The sequence below is a fragment of the Lissotriton vulgaris genome, chromosome 5 (genome assembly GCF_964263255.1).
Source record: "Lissotriton vulgaris chromosome 5, aLisVul1.2, whole genome shotgun sequence".
NCBI classification, from domain to species: domain Eukaryota; kingdom Metazoa; phylum Chordata; class Amphibia; order Caudata; family Salamandridae; genus Lissotriton; species Lissotriton vulgaris.
This window is the reverse complement of record NC_141693.1, coordinates 843,817,970-843,837,732: the sequence shown is the minus strand read 5'-3', so window position 1 is coordinate 843,837,732 and position 19,763 is coordinate 843,817,970. Positions and strand designations below refer to the sequence as shown.

At 45.7% G+C, this 19,763-nt stretch overlaps 1 protein-coding gene across 3 annotated transcripts in view; it reads right to left on the bottom strand.

The window, feature by feature from the left end:
* LOC147711676 (nucleolar RNA helicase 2-like) overlaps positions 1-19,763 on the bottom strand; it is a 490,700-nt gene that overhangs the window by 350,390 nt on the left and 120,547 nt on the right. For 2 of the 3 annotated variants that reach the window (XM_086922391.1, XM_086922392.1), the window contains exons 8-9: positions 15,272-15,417; positions 4,230-4,379 (exon numbers count right to left, since the gene is read on the bottom strand). In XM_086922391.1, coding sequence (XP_086778517.1) covers positions 4,230-4,379; positions 15,272-15,417 — 296 coding nt within the window. The remainder of the gene's footprint in view (positions 1-4,229; positions 4,380-15,271; positions 15,418-19,763) is intronic. The other variant, XM_086922393.1, reaches the window with a different exon arrangement.

Below are 19,763 nucleotides of genomic sequence, written 5' to 3'. Positions count from 1 at the left end.
CATGTGTGTCAATTTAGAGAGAACAGCTAGGCTGTGGGTCTGATTAGCAGGCCCACAGACAGGGAAAGTCGTAAACCAGTGAAGCAAAAAGCAAAAATCTGGGGTGATCATAGGATTGCAGACCCTACTCTCCTACATCCGGGTGCAGAGGAGCTAGACAGGTTGGTAGCTTTGTGTGCTACACAGTTGACAAGAAAGGGAGGGCCACCTAGAAACAGGCAGAATAGGGGGACTTTGGGATAAGTCCGGTAGCTCCCAAGAGGGGGCTCAGTTCATGAGGGCCATGGAAGCAGGGGGGCACAGTTGATTATTGGGGATCCAGGCCAGGGAGCTTGGGTGCATAGGGTTTTAGGGCGGCTGTTAAAGTGCATCTTATGCGATCAAGGCTCTCAGTCAGACCTGCAGAAGGGGACAAAACAGGACAGTTGGGCCACTACTGATGCTCGTCTCTACGATGTAAACATCCCTCATTGACTGGTTGGTCTTTGCAGTGTTGGAGTACAGATGGGACTTCAAAGAAGCTTTGGTTGCGGCAAGGGGTCTAGTACCCGGGTACTGCTGAAAGGTCCAGACTCTGCAAACTTGTTGGAAAGAAATCTTACCCTGTGGAGCAGGGAGACCTCCTCCTCGGTGGCTGCTGCGTGGGTGGACCCGGTGAACCAGAACGGTGAACCAGAACGTGAGAAAGTGCCTCTTTCTGCATGATTAGTACCAAATCCTTGCCAAGTTTTGTTGTGGCTTCATTTATAGAGCACAGGGTCCCTGCCAACCAGGTCCCCTGTGCCAGTGCTTCTTCCCTCAAAAACAAAATCCCTACAATTGGTACTTCTACCCCCTGTAAGTCCCAAGTACTTGGTACCCTGAGTACCTAGGCCTGTAAACTGAAGAGGGTCCCCTGGAATCCCCTTACTAGGACAATGCCACCCCCCTTGCAGCTTGCATGCCCTTGGGAAGGAGAAAATGGCAGGAGAAAATGGCAAAGTAAGAGAGAGGTAGTAACTTAAGGACTGACTACCTATAAGCCAATTGTAAGGAGTAGTTTGGTACCAAACACTATGTTCAGGAAAGCAATCATGGTGCTGTGGAACTCGAGTTGCTGAGATTCTATATTGTAGGAGCATATCCCATCTCATTCGGAGTTTTTCAGGGAGTTCCAGGATCATACTTTTTCATGGTCTTGTTGCATCTCTCAACTAGACCATTGGTTTATGGGTGATAGGGAGTGGTACACTTGTATTTCACCAGACACCCAGCCTACGTGGATTTTAGGTAGCCAGTCATGAAGTTACTACCTCTGTCTGACAACACTGCCTTTGAAAAGCCCACTCTAGTAAAGATACTGATGAGGGCTCTGGCAACTGCAGGAGCAGTGACAGTTCAAAGTGGAATTGCTTCAGGATACCTGCTGGCATGATCCACTCCACTAGTATGAATCGGTTTTTGATACTTTTGGAAGGTCAAGGGGACAGACACTGTCAATCCCTAACCTTTCAAAGGTAACCCCAACCCTTTCAAAGGTAACCCCAACCACTAGAAGTAGAATTACGAGGGTGTTTGGGGTGTTTCCAGTCTTGCCACTGGCTTGACAGATAACACAGGAGTTACAAACCTCCTTCACCTTCTGGGGCATGTTTGGTCAATAGAAGTGGGTGACTAACCTACTCAAAGTCTGAACGGCCAAGATGCTCAGGTAGGGGATGTCATGGGCCAATAAGAGCAGGAACTCTGTATTACTGAGGCACTCCCACTATCGTAATGGCATCAGGTTTTGGGTTCGCTGGCTTCATTATACAGGAGTCCCCCTCCCAACAGGTCTTGTGGGAGCCACTGACATCTCCCTATTCATGTGCAGCAGATTGCTGTCTCACGCTGTCAAGAGTGGGACACGTTTTCAGTCCTTGGCACAGCTTTTCCATAGTTCCCTCTAGGGCTGACCAGTCTCCTCCCTGACGCAAGGGGGCCTAAACTTGTGGCTGCTCAGAAGTTGATTCCCATAGCCTTCTTGCCTTTTCTCTTGGAGGGTTGGGCCATTATTCCAGGCTCCAATTCCTCTTTTTCACCCTGTGCTCTTGCTTTTACACACACACATTCAGGTATTGACATCATGGTTGCATGGGATATAAGTTCTACCTCAGCCCATGCGGAGGTTTGCAGATCATTCCCTAGCAGACATTCAACAGGAATTGCAGAGGACACACCACCTTCTTTTGGCTAGTCAACCTTCCCCACTTTAAAGACACCATATTCATGAGATGACCAAAGTATGGTTATCCGCATTGATGACTGGATAATCTTTTTCAGCCAAGTACTGCGCTGGGGCTACCAGTTTTTCCAGTCACCATGGTGACACTTGTACCGGTATCCCTCAGTGATTCTTCTCTAACTCCATTCATGTGAAGCTGTTGTCTGTATGTTTCTATGTTACTCTGCCAGACAGCCTGGGCAGCTATATCCACCCCACCCTCTGAGATTAAGGTAGCTTAAGTATAGTCTCTGCCCTAAGCAGTGAACACCAAGGATCCAATCTGGAGACTCACCACCTCAGTCGTATCTAGAAGTGCACTAGTGGGAGTCTTTTTGGAACAGAAAGTCACCAGTTTGGTGTCCCTTGATGTTCCAACTGAAACATCAAACCCACCCTCTTATTGTGAAGTGTCTCTGGGCCCACCATCCTCAACAGGTTTTTGGGTGGCTTTAGAAGACTCTTTACCTTTTTCTTCACACTGTCCTACATCTTTCCATTGGAAGGCATTAGCACCCCCTTTCTTTTAGTCACCCCCACCATGAGACGTTTTGGACACCCTAGTCTTGACCCAATGGTCAGCCTTCTTCCCCAGCATCTGGCGAGAGAACAAACGTAGGTCCATCAAGTATTGATACAAATTTTCAAAAGTAACATTTATTTGTAAAGCGCATGTTCAACCGCAGGTCTCTTGGCGATGAACAGAAGTTTATTGTTACCCAACTCAAAGTTACTCATTTTATAGACCTCAGATTGATTGAAGGCCGAGTGTACCCGCTGGGATTTGAACCTGTGACCATAAGGTCGAACACAGGCCCCTGTAATGGACGCATTAGTCTACTGAGCCACCAGACCCGGCAAGTACAGTTACTTAAGATGGTCCTTCATAAGTAAATTATAAAGCCCATCATAGTCTTGCACCTTACTTCCTTTGGACCAACCGCCAAGGGTTTTGACAAAGTCTACAAAGTCAACCAAGGACTGACTCAAGGTTTTGCGAGTCTCCCTGAGCTTAATTCTGTACTCCTCAGTGGAGAGTCCAAACCCCTAAATCAAGGTATCCTTCATGAGGACATAGGACTCAGCATCTTCCTCATTAAGTGTCAGGAGTCTATCCCTTCACTTGCCTGAGATATGCTCCTAGAGTATAAAGCCCCAATACTTTTGGTTGAGCTTTCTCATTTTACAATGCACTCAGACTGTAAACCACTTTGTGATATCACCACCCTAAACATATTTGAGGATAATCCCTTTAATGATGTTTAAATAAAAAGTTTGCTATACCTTTGTACCTTGTTTCTGCCACCATTTTGGGTGCTAGACTCTTCTCTTCCCTTTTTTTATGGACAGAACTTTGGCCTCCAGGTCTACTCTTCGGACTATTCTCTCCAGCTCCTGGGCCTGTATCCTCTAGTTCTTCTTGGGCCTGGAGTGACATGGCCTATCTCCATGTTCAGTTTTAGGGAAGAGGTTCCTACTGTTATGCTCTTCTGTTGGAGTATAGGAAGGGGAGTCAGCCCCATGAGTATATTTAGCAGTTTCATTTTCACTGACATGGTCATCATCAATATCAGTGTATTCTTCATTTGCTTGGGCTCAATCAAACTCAGCAAGCAACTCCTGGAGTTGTGCTTTGGTTGGTCTAGACCCAGTTTAGCAGCTTCAAACTAAGTTGCTAGTCAAGTTGAGTTCCTCAACTCCATACTCTGAGGTTGATATGTGTAATGTAATTGGAACCTTATTAGAAAAGCTACAAGCATTTCTATCAGACTTTAAAGCCTAACTACCAAGCACATTTTTTTAAAAACTCAAATACAATGGACCGGGGGACTTAAAACACAGTCCTAATAGTTCAGATGTAAAAAAAAACTGGAGTTATGTTTATGCTGATATCAACTTATTAAAACTGAAATTGTTGGAAAAAAGCAATATAGTTGTGGCATATTTGAACTGAATGCCATTGTTTTCAGATACCTAAACGGCATACCTGTTTAATGGAAGAATTCATAGTCAGTTCACCGACTTCCTTTTTTGTTTCACAAAAGACTATGGTACGTCCATGGCTTCCACTGTAGACCTGAATGACATCACCAATGACTGCAGCTCTCTGAGACCAATGGCAGGCAACAGCCAAATGCTTGTAAAGAATAAAATAAAAATAAGAAAAATGTTGATCGATAAAGTCACAGCAATCAATACATTTGTAATCATTAAGAAACTAGTAACTGAACAGTAAAGTGTTTTGTACCATAAACAACTTCTAAACTTACACACTATGTAACATTCTGCTAGCTAGTGGTAGGGTATGAAATTGTATCTAAATATAACAAGCTTTTATTTTGGGAATCAACTGTATGTGAAATCTTTATGACTTTGACCGTAAACCAACAATACTTCAATATATGAACAGCATTTTTGTTTCTCTTTATTTATATGGTTGGCGTCAACTCACCCACCTTCAACTGCGGCCTCAAGGGTAATGTTTGAATCTATAAGAGTTTCAAGCTGCAAAAGGAAAATGTTCCTTACCCTGTAAGCATCTGTTTATGGCATTTAGTGCTGTAGATTCACATGCTTTGCATACTCCTGCCACCTAATGTGTCTGGATGGATGTGTGCAAGTTGTTTATCTTCAAAGAAACTTTGGAGTCACAAGGTAGAGTAGCTCCTCCTCTTGGTGATAATGCACATGGGCATCGACTCAATTGTAATATACTTTTCCTGCACGGCTGGTGAGAATGGAATGTGAAAGTAAGTGATAAGTAAAGAGATGTCCATGCATATAAGAGAAAAGAAACTGCAACGCCACAGGTGTCCAGGTAGGAGGGCGGTCACATGTGAACCTACAGAACTACATGCGACAAAAAGATGCATATATGGTACGTAACATTTTCAGTTCCAGGCCTGTGTGGCTGCAAATGCATATGCTTTGCATAGACTGTAAAGCGGTCCTCCTCAAAAGCGGTGGCTAGCCTGTGGGTGCTGCAGTTGTTTGGAAAAGTGTAAACGGCACTGCCTGACCCACATTAGCTTGTCAGCGTGCTAGAACATCCACACAGTAGTGTTTCGCGAAAGTGTGTGCTATAGCCCATGTCGCTGCTTTACATATGTCGCTATTGGAATGTTTCCTATGACGGCTATAGAAACTGCTTTCTTTCCAGTACGGTGTGCTCTAAGAGGTATAGGTAGTGTTCTTTTGGCCTTAGCATAACATGTTTGAATACACTCAACTATCCATCTGGCAAAGCCGAATTTGAATATGGGCTTGCCTTTATGAGGTGGTGAAAAACCAACAAAAAGTTGTACAGTCTTTCTAAAAGTTTTAGTTCTATTAAATAGGTTACTCACCTTCGGTAACACTATCTGGTAAAGACTAGATCTAAGGTAAGGCATCTCCTTAGCTTAGAATGATCCCCAGGCGCCAGCCTGGATCCGGAAATTTTTCTACAGCAGTACCCCTGCGCATTGGTAGACTGCATCAAGTGAATTCATAAAGACGTCAGCCACTGGCAATGACGTAGTCGGAGTCCATATGAGCCCTTCCCTGATGCGCTGATGTCAGTTTCTTTCGTGACTGTCTGTGCTAAAACGAGGAGCCAAGTATACAAACTGATATGGAAACGGTGTGCTTAAACAAAATCCTCTTTTTTATATTTTTTATACCTTTATTTTCAGTTTTCACATGGAGAATGAAATTAAACATTGCAGTGCAGTTCGCATAAATGGTGGCAGCAGATCATGTACAGTAACAAAGATTGCATCACATACAATGGTGACAGATATCGTAGTGAGCAGGAAGGAAAATGCTACTTACCAGTATGCATCTGTTCTGGACATGTAGGGCTGCTGACATTCACATCCTAGCATAGATCGCCGCCTAGTGTTGGGTCCGGATGGTTGCACCTTGTTGTCTTGGAAGAGTCTTCGAAGTATCACGAGATAGGGGACTCCTTCCCTGGACTACAGTGCGCATGGGCATCTTCTCCATCTTTAGATTGTTTTTCGCCATTGTGGCAAAGATGGAGTATAGGAAAGTAAGAGAAGACCATGTAAATGTATGTAGAAGAGATAACCCTGCAACTGTGACAGGCACCGGGGAGGAGGGTGGGCGATATGAATGTCAGCAGCCCTACATGCCAAGAACAGATGCATACTGGTAAGTAGCATTTTCCGTTCGAGGCATGTGGGCTGCTGAATTCATATCTTAGCATAGACTGTATAGCAGTTTCTCCTCTAGTGGTGGTCGCCCGTACCAGTTGCAGTGGTCTGAAAAAGTCTTAAGGACAGCCTGGCCTACAGCAGCTTGTTGCTTAGCTTTCACGTCAACACAGTAGTGTTTAGTTAAAGTGTGTATGGTAGACCTTGTAGCTGCTTTACATATGTCTTCTAGGGGAATATTTCCTAGGAAAGCCATGGATGCCCCCATTTTGCGCGTTGAGTGGGCTTTTGGGGGAACTGTTAAGAGTGTGCTTTGCCTTTTGATAGCATATTTGAATGCACTTAACTATCCATCTGGCTATTCATGTTTTAGAAATGGGATTACCCTTATGCTGTGGTGAGAAGGCAACAAATAGCTGCTTTGCCTTTCTGAATGATTTTGTTCTGTCCACGTAATATAGCAGAGCTCTTTTAACGTCTAGTGTGTGTAAAGCTCTTTCAGCTACTGATTGCGGGTTTTGAAAGAAAACTGGCAACTCTATGGACTGATGTGGAAAGTGGAGATAACTTTTGGCATAAATATAGGGTTTGTACGAAGTACTACCTTATTGTGGTGTATTTGCATGAAGGGTTCCTGAATGGTTAGTGCCTGTAGCTCATTCACTCGCCTAAGGGAAGTAATGCCTATTAAAAATACCACCTTCCATGTTAAGAATTGTAGTTCACATGAATGAAGTGGTTCGAAGGGTGGTCCCATGAGTCTGGTAAGTACTACGTTCAAGTTCCAGACTGGCGAAGGTGGATATTTTGGAGGGATAACTCTAAGTCCTTCCATAAAAGCTTTGATAGGTGGTATTCTGAACAGGGACACATGTGGTCTGTTTTGAAGATATGCTGCTATAGCAGCCAGGTGTAGCCTTATGGATGAGTATGCTAGATTACATCTTTGAAGATGTAGCAGGTAACAGATTATGTTTTGTATGGCGGCATCTAATGGATGGATTTGGTTATTACAATAAATTACAAATCTTTTCCATTTAGCTGCGTAGCATGCTCTAGTAGTGGGGCGCCTTGCTTCTTTGATAATGTTCATGCAGTCTGGAGGCAAGTTAAGGTATTCGAACTAAGACCTCAGGAGCCAGATCGCTAGGTTCATCTGATTGGGATATGGGTGCCCGATTTCTCCATGGTTCTGTGTTAGCAATTGTGGCGAAAGGCGCAGCATTTGGTGAGTAACTACTGAGAGTTCTAGGAGCGTCGTGTACCATGGCTGTCTTGCCCATGCGGGAGCAACCAGGATCATTGTGAGTGACTGTTGCCTTAGTTTGCATGCCACTAACGGAATCAGTGGGGTTGGTGAAAAAGCGTATGCAAATCTGCCTGACCAGTTCATCCATACCGGATTGCCTTGTGACAACGGGTGTGGGAACCTGGCGGCAAAGGACGGGCATTTTGAGTTTTCATTTGTGGCAAACAGATCTATTTCTGGATGTTCCCACTTTTGAAAGAATGGTTGGAGAACTTAAGGGTGAATCTCCCACATTCGTGTATCTGTTGGCTGTGTCGGCTTAGTAGAACTGCTATCTGATTGTCTATTCTAGTGTAGGATCTGCAGCTCATATGCCTCGAACAAAATGTTTTTGGGGATCACCCATTGTAATGACCGACTTTTTCAGCCCTCTTTGGAGGGAGAATGATGGAAGATGACTCCAGCCTATTACCCTTTTAGTACAGGGATTAGAACTATAAACAGGACCTATTCATAAGGCACAGCAGTGCATTTTCGTACCCTTTTCCTTAGATCAGGGCTTATAAATTTAAGTTAGGGGATAGATTCATTAGTATTAGTGATGATCCATCCTTTTGCAAGAGTGTTAGTATACCTTCTATGGAGTTGTGCTTATTTCGGGCCTTGTAGGCCTCAAATGGAAGAAACTCCATCTTACTTTTTGCCCGGCAGCTTGAGAGGCTTTTTAGGTCAAGTGTAATGTTTTAGTTTCGAAGTGTTGTTCGCTTGGAGAGAACCGGCTCAGGCTGGCCCTTATCAAAAGACTGTATTTTTCTCCACTCCGAAGACAACTTCAGGCCGGCCGGCTGGGAACGTGTCCTTGGTACGGGGAGGTACAAGAATTAGGTGGGCGGCAGGTTACTGGCCGTAACTTTCCATGAAAGGACAAGCTTCCATATTAGCGAAAGTGTTAGGCAGTGAGTCAGTCAGTCCGTAGGCGGCAGCTAGCCGTTAGCATCTATGCCATTAATTATTTCCGGGCAGACAGTCGCCATTTTGAAGTCCAAGAAAGATCCTGAAACTGAGACTCTCTGAGAAAGACTGAAGGAGAAGGAGAGGTAGCGCAGAGAGAGACAGCAGCTAATAACGAGAGAGGTTCCAGTGACTTGGAGGGAAGCAGAGGAGATGGAGCATAGCGGTGCAGACGTGTACTTGTGACTGCTAAGGTGTGATTCCGAGACGAGCCAAGACACAGACGAGAAGGGAACCTAGATGACTGCCGAACCCCGACTTCATATTAACCAGGTGACCTCCGCCCTTTCCCTTACCAAGTGCACATTCTAACCTTTTACTTTTTTCTTTGCAGAATATATGCTATCATATAGTATTGTGTTTATAATTATTGTTGTAATAAAAATACCCCAGTTCTTAGTGAACCAACCTGTGCCTTGTATTCTTGTTCAATCAGGGTAACCTGTTCTTCTAGTCAGACATTGTTTGCATGAACAGATACGAATCCCGATCAGGTAAGAAGTGACTGAGCAAGGAGGGAGAGAGGGAACGTTTGATGCCAAGAGCAGAAGGTACATATTTTAATTTGGAAAGCCATACTAAATTTTATTATCGTAGTTTTATCCTGAGTAGACAATGAGAGATCTCTTCCATAGGTGTTCATAGGAAAGCGATCGTCGTTGGTACGCAGCGTTAATGAGAACACCGGAAGGACACGGTGTGTAGATCCGCCGGATTGCGGATCGTATTGGAAGTAAATGAGAGCCCCGGTAGGATACGGTGTATAGGTCTGCCAGATTGTAGGCCGGATGAGAGAGAGAGCACTGGGACTGCAGGCCCGTCTGTAAACACGCCGGATTGCGTGTCGGGTGAGCACTGAGAGCGATCAGTGTGTAATGGTACATAATCAGACCTGCCCTAGGGTACATTAGTCTGGGCCTAAGTGGCCGCAAGACTAGTTGGTATGAATAGGATATTGTAGAAAAACCTATGCATGTTTATTGCTATTTTTCCCCATCCTTAGGTACGAAATGTACATATATATATATATATATATATATCCATGGTAAATACGTTCTAAGGAGGGAGGTCAAGTCAAGTCAAGAGATTTATATAGCGCGCTACATACCCAGAGGGTCTCAAGGCGCTTGAAGAAGGGTGGGGAATTACTTGTCGAATATCCACGTTTTAAGTTGCTTTCTGAATGCTAGGTGGTTCTGAGTAAGGTGAAGGTGAGTGGGAAGTGAGTTCCAGGTTTTAGCTGCCAGGTAGGAGAAGGATCTACCTCCCATGGTGGTTTTGTTGATGCGAGGTACAGTGGCAAGGGCTTGGTTGGAGGATCGTAGCTGGCGGGAGGGGGTGTAGAAGGACAGTCGTGTGTTGAGGCATTCGGGTTCAATTTCGTAAAGTGCTTTGTGTGTGTGGGTTAGGAGGCGGAAAGTAATCCTCTTATTGACGGGGAGCCAGTGGAGGTTTTTCAGGTGACCAGAGATGTGTTCTTTACGCGGGATGTCTAATATGAGCCTGGCTGAGGCGTTCTGGATGCGTTGGAGTTTTTTCTGGAGTTTTGCGGTGGTACCGGCGTATAGGGTGTTTCCGTAGTCTAGGCGGCTCGTGACCAGTGTGTGGGTGACCGTTTTTCTAGTTTCGGTGGGTATCCAGCGAAATGTTTTTTTGAGCATGCGGAGAATGTTGAAGCAAGATGAAGAAACGGCGTTGACTTGTCTGTTCATCGAGAGTGAGAAATCCAGGATGACGCCCAGGTTCCGTGCGTGGTCCGTCGGGATGGGTGCTTTTCCAAGGGCCTCTGGCCACCAAGAGTCATCCCAGGCGGAGGGGGAGGTGCCTAGGATGAGGACTTCTGTTTTGTCTGAGTTCAGTTTCAGACGGCTGTGCTTCATCCATTCGGCTACTTCTTTCATTCCTTCATGCAGGTTGGTTTTGGCAGTGTTAGGGTCTCTGGTGAGTGATAGGATCAGTTGAGTGTCATCGGCGTAGGAGATGATGTTGAGGTTGTGTTGGCGTGCGATGACCGCGAGGGGGCTCATGTATACATTGAAGAGGGTGGGGCTGAGTGAAGATCCTTGTGGTACGCCGCAGATGACTTCAGTGGCCTCTGACTTGAATGGTGGAAGGCGGACTCTGTGTTCTTCCGGTGAGGAACGAGGTGATCCATTCCAGTGCATTTCCTTGGATTCCGTCGTTTCTAAGGCGTTGTAAAAGGGTGCTATGACAGACTGTGTCGAAGGCTGCGGAGAGGTCGAGGAGGATGAGGGCGACTGTGTCTCCATTGTCCAGTAGAGTTCGAATGTCGTCTGTTGCTGCGATGAGGGCGGTTTCAGTGCTGTGTTTGGCTCGGAAGCCGGACTGTGAGGAGTCTAGGGATTTGTTGGTTTCGAGGAAGGCGGCGAGCTGGATGTTGACCGCTTTCTCGATGACTTTGGCTGGAAATGGAAGGAGCGAGATAGGGCGGTAATTTTTGAGTTCGGTGGGGTCAGCTGTGGGTTTCTTCAGGAGGGCGCTGAGTTCGGCATGTTTCCAACTTTCCGGGAAGGTTGCGGAGTTGAGGGAGCAGTTGATGACGTCTCGGAGGTCCGGTGCTATAATGGAGTCTGCTTTGTTAAAGATGTGGTGAGGGCATGGGTCTGTGGGGGATCCTGAGTGGATAGAGTTCATCAGACGGATGGTGTCCTCAGTGGAGATTGGGTTCCAGTCATTGAGGATGTTCAAGGGGGGTGGGGGTCCTGCAGAGGGTTGGGTGGGTTGGTCTTCGGGTCGGTTGTCGAAGCTGTTGTGGATGTCTGCAATTTTGTTGTGGAAGAATGAGGCTAGGGAGTCGCAGAGGGCTTGAGAGGGGGTGATGTCGTTGGAGTTGGCTGAGGGGTTGGTAAATTCCTTGACGATGTTGAATAATTCCTTGCTGTTGTGGGCGTTGCTATCTAGTCGGTCCTTGAAAGCGGCTTTCTTGGCATTCCGGATCAGTTGGTGGTGTATGCGGGTGGCGTTTTTGAAGGCGTCCTTGGTGCTTGTGTTTGGGTCTTTTTTCCAGGCCTTCTCAAGGGAGCGACAGAGTTTCTTGGATTTCTTAAGATCATCGTTGAACCAGGAGGCCTTCTTGTTGCCTAGTTTGATATGTCGTTTTTTCAGTGGTGCTAGGATGTCGGCGCTGTTGGATAACCATTGGGTTAGGTTAGTGGCTGCCTGGTCGGGGTTTGAGGAGTGGGCGGGGGGATTTTGAAGAAGTGATGAAGAGATCTGGTCGATGGTGATTTTGTTCCAGTTTCTTCGCAGAGTGGGTTGGGGGTGGTTGTTGGATGTTGACTTGTTGTAGGTAAAGTGAACGCAGCTGTGGTCAGTCCAAAGGAGAGCTGTGGTGTGGCTGAAGGAGACATGTTTGCTGGAGGTGAAGATAGGGTCGAGTGTGTGACCTGCGATGTGGGTGGGGGTAGTGACAAGTTGTTTAAGTCCGAGGTTGGCGAGGTTGTCCAGAAGGGTGGTGGTGTTGCGGTCGTTGTTCTTTTCAAGGTGAAAGTTGAGGTCTCCCAAAAGGATGTAATCCTCGGAAGGGAGCGCGTGTGGAGTGATGAAGTCCGTGATGTCTTCACTAAATTGTGCGCGGAGTCCTGGTGGCCTGTAAAGGAGGGTGCCTCTGAGTGTGGTCTTGGGGTCGATGTGGATCTGGAAGTGAAGGTGTTCAGTATTGGCGAGATTGATGTCAGAGCTGGTTGAGATGCGGATGGATTTCTCCGAAAATCTGGTCGTTACACCCATTTCCATATGCTCTGTGCTATGTGAGATAGCTGCAGAGAGTGTGTCTCTCCCTGTTTTTAGATGTAGTACATGGCTGTCATGTTGTCCGGCCGGATTAAGACAGCCTTGTTGCACAAGTATTTCTGAAAGGCTTTCATTGCTAGAAATACTGCTAGTAACTAAGTGGTTTATATGTAGTGTCTTTTGCTTGGCTGTCCAGAGGCCTTGGACTGTATATTGAAGGAGATGGGCTCCCCAACCTGTCAGTGATGCGTCCGCTGTTAATACTACTTGTGGAACTGGCTCTTGGAACAGTCGCCCATGGAAAGGTTTTGTGGGTTCCACCACTGCAGAGAGTTGTAAGTGTGACTGTCTACCAACACTAGGTCTTTTAGTTGCCCTTGAGCTTGGTTCCACTGCCGTGCTAGGCATTCCTGTAAGAGACACATGTGAAGCAGAGTATGAGGGACAATGAATATGCAGGAGACCATCATGCTTATAAGCTGTATGAACACTCGAGCTGGCAGGGAGTGCTGAATTTGAAATCTTTGAATGAGAGACTGTATGTTGGCTATCCTGGCTGGATTTGGATATGCCTTCGCCACTGAGGTATCTATTGTTGCTCCCAGATATTGTTGTATGTGGGAGGGTTGCAGATGTGATTTTGGATAGTTTATGGAAAATCCTAGACTGTGTAGGAGCTGGATTGTTAGAGATGTATGGCTTGCACACTGTGCGTATGAGTTGACTTTTATGAGCCAATCGTCTAGGTAGGGGGAACACATGGATGTGTAGCCTTCCGAGGTGTGCTGCTACTACTGCTAGGCATTTTGTAAAAACCCTTGGTGCTGTAGTTACCCCGAAGGGGAGAACTTTGAATTGATAGTGGCGACCTTCTATTGTGAACCTGAGGCATTTCCTGTGAGCTGGATGTATAGGGATGTGAAAGTATGCATCTTTGAGATCTAGTGTTGCAAGGAAGTCGCCTTGCTGGAGTTGTGGGAGTACCTGTTGTAGAGTGATCATATGGAAATGCTCTGAGAGTATGTATTGGTTCAGATGTCTGAGGTCCAATATTGGTCTGAGGGATCCGACTTTTTCGGAATGAGAAGTATAGAGAATATACTCCCACCAGGCGGGCTTTCGCCCTGGCCACTCCACTGAGGGAGTGGTCCTTGCGGTCTTGGATGAACTCAAGGGGAAAGCCGATAGTAACCTTCCCCAAGCTCTGGTCCTCCTCGATTTGCCCGCTGCGTTTGACACGGTCGATCATGCCATTCTTCTCGATCGTCGCAGCGGGCATCCAAGGCACTGCCTTTTCTTGGATCGCGTCCTTCCTCCAAGGAAGATCGCAAGCAGTTCACCTCTCTGGTTTTTCCGCTCCCCCTCGTCCTGTCACTTGCGGGGTCCCCCAAGGCTCCTCCCTCTCCCCACTTCTCTTTAACCTTTATATCCGCCCTCTTATCTCTTCTCTTCTCGAGCTGGGGGTCTCTGTGTACAACTACGCAGATGACCTCCAGCTCGTCTTTGATCTTTCATCCCCTGCTGACTACCTTCCTAAGTTCTGTTCCACTCTAGTTTTTATCTCCCAGTGGATGAGCTTCAATCATTTGAAGCTCAATCCGGACAAGACAGAGCTCGTCCTCACTGGAGGTTCCTCTAACCCTTGGTCCCCGTCACACTGGCCCCTTTCCTTTGGTCCCCCTCCCGCACCAGCTTCCTCTGTTCGGACTTTGGGCATCAAGGTCAGCAATGATCTTTCCATGCATGCCCAAATTAGTTCCGTTGTGTCCTCTTGTTTTTTATCCCTTCGCTTAATCCGCAAGATTTCCAGGTTTTTTCTGTAGATGCTCTCAAAACCATCGTCACGGCCCTCATCACCTCTCGCCTGGATTACGGGAACGGCTTGTACGTAGGCATCCCTGCCTACGAAACCCGTCGCCTCCAGGCTATCCAAAACCAGGCGGCCCGCCTCATCCTTCGCCTTCCCAAATCTTCTCACATCACCCCTGCACTCGAGTCCCTTCACTGGCTTCCGGTCCAACTCAGATTCTATTTTAAATTAGCTTGCTTGGCCTTTCGGGCGCACGCTTGTTCCGCCCCGCATTTCATCAACTCTCTCATCACCTCTCACGCCCCTAGTCGCACTCTCCGCTCTTCATCACTTTCTCTCCTCCATGTCCCTCGTTTCCGCAAATCACGCACAGGGGGCACCCGATTCTCAGTTTTGGCCCCCCGGTTCTGGAACAGTCTTCCTCTCTCTATCCGTTCTATTCCTATTTACACCCACTTTCGTAAGGCCCTCAAAACTTTTCTTTTTTCTCAGGCATTTCCCAGCTAGTCCCCTTGGGTTTCCTCTGTGAGTATTGATGAGTCCTCAGCGCCAGGAAGTCGCTTGGCCGCAGTGCGCTTTATTAAGTTTATTTTTTAATTTCATTTCATTTCAGGATTGATGATGCAAATAAATATCCTAAGGTGGATTATGCATCAGTACCATATGATCGTCAGGTTGAGGTCACGAGTCGTCAAACTAGAACAAAATACTGAAAAACTCCTCTTAATATTCTGGATCAAACACTAGATTGCAGGAATAGGTACAGCATGTAAAGATACAAGACATGCAGCAGCCAACATTCCTCCCCCCCTCGCAGAGTTAAGGGATAACATGGAGATGCATATATCCTTCAACACATTGTGCCTTTCTTCTGACATGCCAAAAGCAAGCTACACGTAAATTCCTCCCCATAATGCAAGACTGTTCATCTAGACTTTTAAGCACGAGAAGGGGAGCAGAAAAAGGGAGCTCTCTTAGAGATTTTTAAAATCCAACTCAACTACCATGCCACATTAACGTCCCACGTTACATTCACTTTCAAGACTTACCTCTACAGTAGTAGCAGCCCTTTGAGTCCTCTTTCCAACAAGGTCAACTTGTTCATATTTAGATTTCATGTATTTACGAGCGACCTCATAAACCCATTGTGGACAAGTAGCAGAGAAAAGCAATGTTTGAGGATTATCTTCAGATTCTGGAGGAAAATGAAGGTTCAAGTACTTAGATAAGTAAGGATACACAAAAACGAGAGTTTTATAGATAGCTTTCAACATGTCAAACTTCAAAATAGCTACAGATAGGTTATTGTTAAATTGCACTTGTATAGTGCACACTGAGCATCTCAGGTTCAAATCAGTGTAGCATTTCACTGTGTCCAAGTCAATAAAGTGAATACCAGTGTCTGTTAGATATTAGTAGATGTGCGAAACTTTGTAAACGTCACAAAAACCAGGAGTTCTGAGTAATTTTTAAATAAAGTTTGAATTAGAGCATCTATATTTCCCCAAGTTCAGAGGGTGACCCATATTACCGAACCATGGACACCGTACATCTAATGGCAGCATAGGAAAATACTACTTCACAACGTTTACATCTAAGCTTTCTATTGCCACTACCATTTAAGTGTATTATGCTATAAACATTTTCTCTCATCTACCTTCCATAGGTGTGCCAGTTTGCTAGTTCTCTTAGCCATTTAACCTCTTGGTAGGAGGCACTCTTTGGAAATTAGCCATCATGGTCCAGGAGTAATTACGTTATCGTAAAAAATAAGGTAATGCTCTTTCTGGTAGAGACATCATCCTTTTAAATATTCCCCAAGCATCAGACTACTTCCAGAGGATTTTCAGCAGTACCTCGGTGCGCTGAAAAGATGAGCAAAGAGCTCTGCATCAACGTAGTTCCACACTGAACATGAAGTGTGTTGGCCTATGTAGGTATCAACCATTTGTACATACATCAGTTGTTTCGTGGCTCATCTGCACATGCAGAACAAAATCAGATCAATTGTGACCAGTGTACCGATCTCCCAGTTAGAATGTTATTAAATGAAAGAACCAAGTTCAAACAATGGGAAGGCAAAAGGGCCCGTAAGGAATCTGGAGTTAGATAGCTTCTATCAGAAAGAGCGCTAATGAAGGTAAGTAACTTGTAATCCTTATAGAAACTTCTAACCATCGATTCCTCACTTTAATAGATACCAGAGAAGTGTCACCTAGGAGGTAGGTCTGTGATCTAGCCCAACCCAAAATGGCCTCAAGTCCAATGTGGCCAAAAAGCCCTTCTCAGAAGACCTGAATGTCTAGACAGTGGTGCCTCAAAAGAGAATGGAGTCACTCCCTTGTAGTAGTCTGACAAATGTGCAGAACAGGCACCCAGCATCCAATTCAGTGGTAGCAGTCTTGGTAGAATGATCCCACAAACCATTATAGGGCAGCTTTTGGGCAACTGTGTAACAATTATTACTGCTGAGTACAATCCAGCGTGAGATGGTCATTTTCTGCACAGCTTTGCCTTTTATTTGCTCCTGAGAATCTGATAAAGAGCTGCTCATCCACTCTGGGTTCTCTAGTGTGATTAATGTAGAAGCTAAAAGCTCTCTTCAAATCCAACTGATGAAGTCTCTCCTCCTCCTTAAATAGGAGAAGCAGAGCAAAGAAAGCCAGAAGGGTGATGTTCTGGCTAACTTTAAAAGGAATCGCTGTCTTCTGATGAAAGGAGGCCTAAATCTGGGTAAAACATGCTCACCCATTGCGCAAATGTTATGGCAACAATAAATACTTGCCTGAAAAAAACTGGAGAGGATCAAAAGGCACATACACAAGAAATAAGAGGACCACATTTAAGTACAATTGGGGCACAACAAATGGAGAGGGGGGGAAACATATGCTGTAACCCTTTGAGAAAACACATCACAACTGGCGATATGAATAAGGAGGGCTGATACAGCAACTATAAATCGGTCGAAAGAGCCAAAAGACACTAACAGTGCTTAGGGCAAAGCCTTGCTGGGCTAGGGAATACACAAACAACAAGACTTCAGACAGTTTGGACTGTAGCAGGTCACTCCTGAGAAATGTACTGTTCCAGAAACCTATCCCAATGGCACACATATACAGATTTGGTTGAGGGACACATGGCTGCTAAGAGGACCTCAACCATATCGGGAAAAGAGTCAAAGGCACTCAACTGTTGCTGCTCAAACTCCAAACATGGAGATGTAGGAAGAAATGCGTTACTTACCTGTAACTGCTGTTATCCAGTATTGGTGTCTTTCATAGATTCACATGCCTGAATCATTCCCCGTCGTCGAGACGGGAGTCTCCGGTACATAGAAAAGTAATGAGAGAATTAGGCCTAAGGGCCTCACCTTAGTAGCCTATCTATGTCCTTTTGTAACAAGGACCAAACTCTAGAAGAGAGCCAATCATCTAACACCTCCCTCTAGAGCCTTCCTGTCAGGAGCCTCAGTCTCAGATTTTCGTACGCACCAAGCTAAGTAGGCATAGCACTGATAGAGAGATAGGTGAGTCCTTCCCAGGGAGGCAGGAGGGTTGCATGTGAATCTATGAGAGACACCAATACTGGATAACTGCAGTTACAGGTAACGCATTTCTTATCCAGTATTATGGGTGTCTTTCATAGATTCACATGCCTGAATCAGCGTAGCAAGCAATAACTTGTGCACATTTCTGATGGAACAGCATATACTAATCATTAGATAATACAGATCAAGCGACTATGAACCATCAATAGATATCAACAGGAAGCAGTAACAGAGAAATGTGCATTTCATAAAAGGTTGGAGGGATGGAGGAAGGCTCACCTCACTGGAATAGATGGCGTAACACTGCTTGTCCCACTGCTGCATCCTTCATCAGCTCTGTATCCAGGAAGTAGTGCCTGGTGAAGGTATGCGGCGACTTCCATGTTGCCGCCCTGCAGATGTCAATAATTGGCACTCCAGAAAATAGTGCCATAGAAGTCGACATGGCTCTTGTAGAGTGCGCCCTGATTTTAGAGTGCAATGGATGGCACAAAGGCAATTGCTGAAGAGATCAATCTGGAGATGCTTTGTTTGGACAGCGGTAGACCCTTTCTAGGTCTACTGAAGGCTATGAAAAGTTGGTTGGATTTCCTGAAATGTTTGGTTTTTTGTCAATATAAAATTTTAGACATCTTTTACGGTCCAATGAGCGCAGCGATCTCAGCTGCGGAGCTGGGATTTGGAAAGAATGTTATGAGAATCACCGGCTCATTTAAGTGGGAGTCAGACGGAACTTTAGGAATAAACCTAGGATTGGTTCTTAAAATTACTCTGTCATCCCTAAACTGCAGGAAGGGGTCGTGGATTGAAAGAGCCTGCAGTTCACTGACCCTCCTTGCTGATGTAAGCGCCAGGAGGAGAGCTGTCTTCCACAAAATGTATTTTAGTTCTGCCATGTGAATGGGTTCTAAAGGGTGTCGATGACGCTGGTCTCGTCGTCGACACGGACGACGACGCTGCGGTGACGATGACGATTTCTTGATAACAATGATAAAGGCTTACCCCGCCGTCGACGAAGGTGTAGTTGTCGATGATGAAAACGCCGACGATGCTGACGTAGTCTATACTGTCGTCGTCGAGACAGACTTGAGAGATAGTCTTCCTTTGCGCAGATGAGGGCGTCGACGATGTCGTAGTCGACGCGGGCTTTTTGAAGGTGTGAACCTCCTTCTCGGACGCGGATGACTTTACCTCTGAAGACTTCTTTGCGGTCTTCTTCGGAGGAGCGTCTGTAGGGCTAGGGTCAAGCCACCCTTGGCCTTTTTAAAGACAGCTGTGAGGAGACCGAAGAGTACTCATCCTCCTCCGAAGACTCCAGATTGTCCCTGGTCTTGAGCCTGTTCAGCCAGAGTAAAAGACGTCCTTCTCTATCTTTCAGAGTTTTAGTAAAAAAAGTTCTACAAATTTTGCAGTCTTTTGCTGAATGGTCCGGATAAAGGCAATACAAGCATGTCTTGTGCTGATCTTCAATATGTAACCTCTTTTTTCCACTAGAAGTACATTCTCTGAAGAGACCCCTCTTCTGAACATCAGCCATAATCAGTTGTGAAGAAAATAATCCAAATCTGTAAAGAAATAAGCTATAGTAAGGAAACCTGAGGAGAACGCAGATGGAGACACCCTTAGCACAATGTGGGCTAGAAAATCTGAGAGGATGAGGCTCCTGACAGGAAGGTTTTAGAGGGAGGTGTTAGCTGATTGGCTCTCTTCTAGAGTTTGGTCCTTTTTTACAAAAGGACATAGATAGGCCTAATTCTCTCTCTATATGTCTATAGGACATTACTTTTCTATGTAGCGGAGACTCCCCCGTCTCAACGACGGGGAATGATTCAGGCATGTGAATCTATGAAAGACACCCATAATACTGGATAACAACAGGTTCAGATGCAGGACCCTGCCATGCAACTACGATAGGAGATCCTACTGCAGGGAAAGCCTGATTGGAGGGTAGATGGTCAAGTACAGGAGTTCTGGAGATTATATTTTCCATGCCC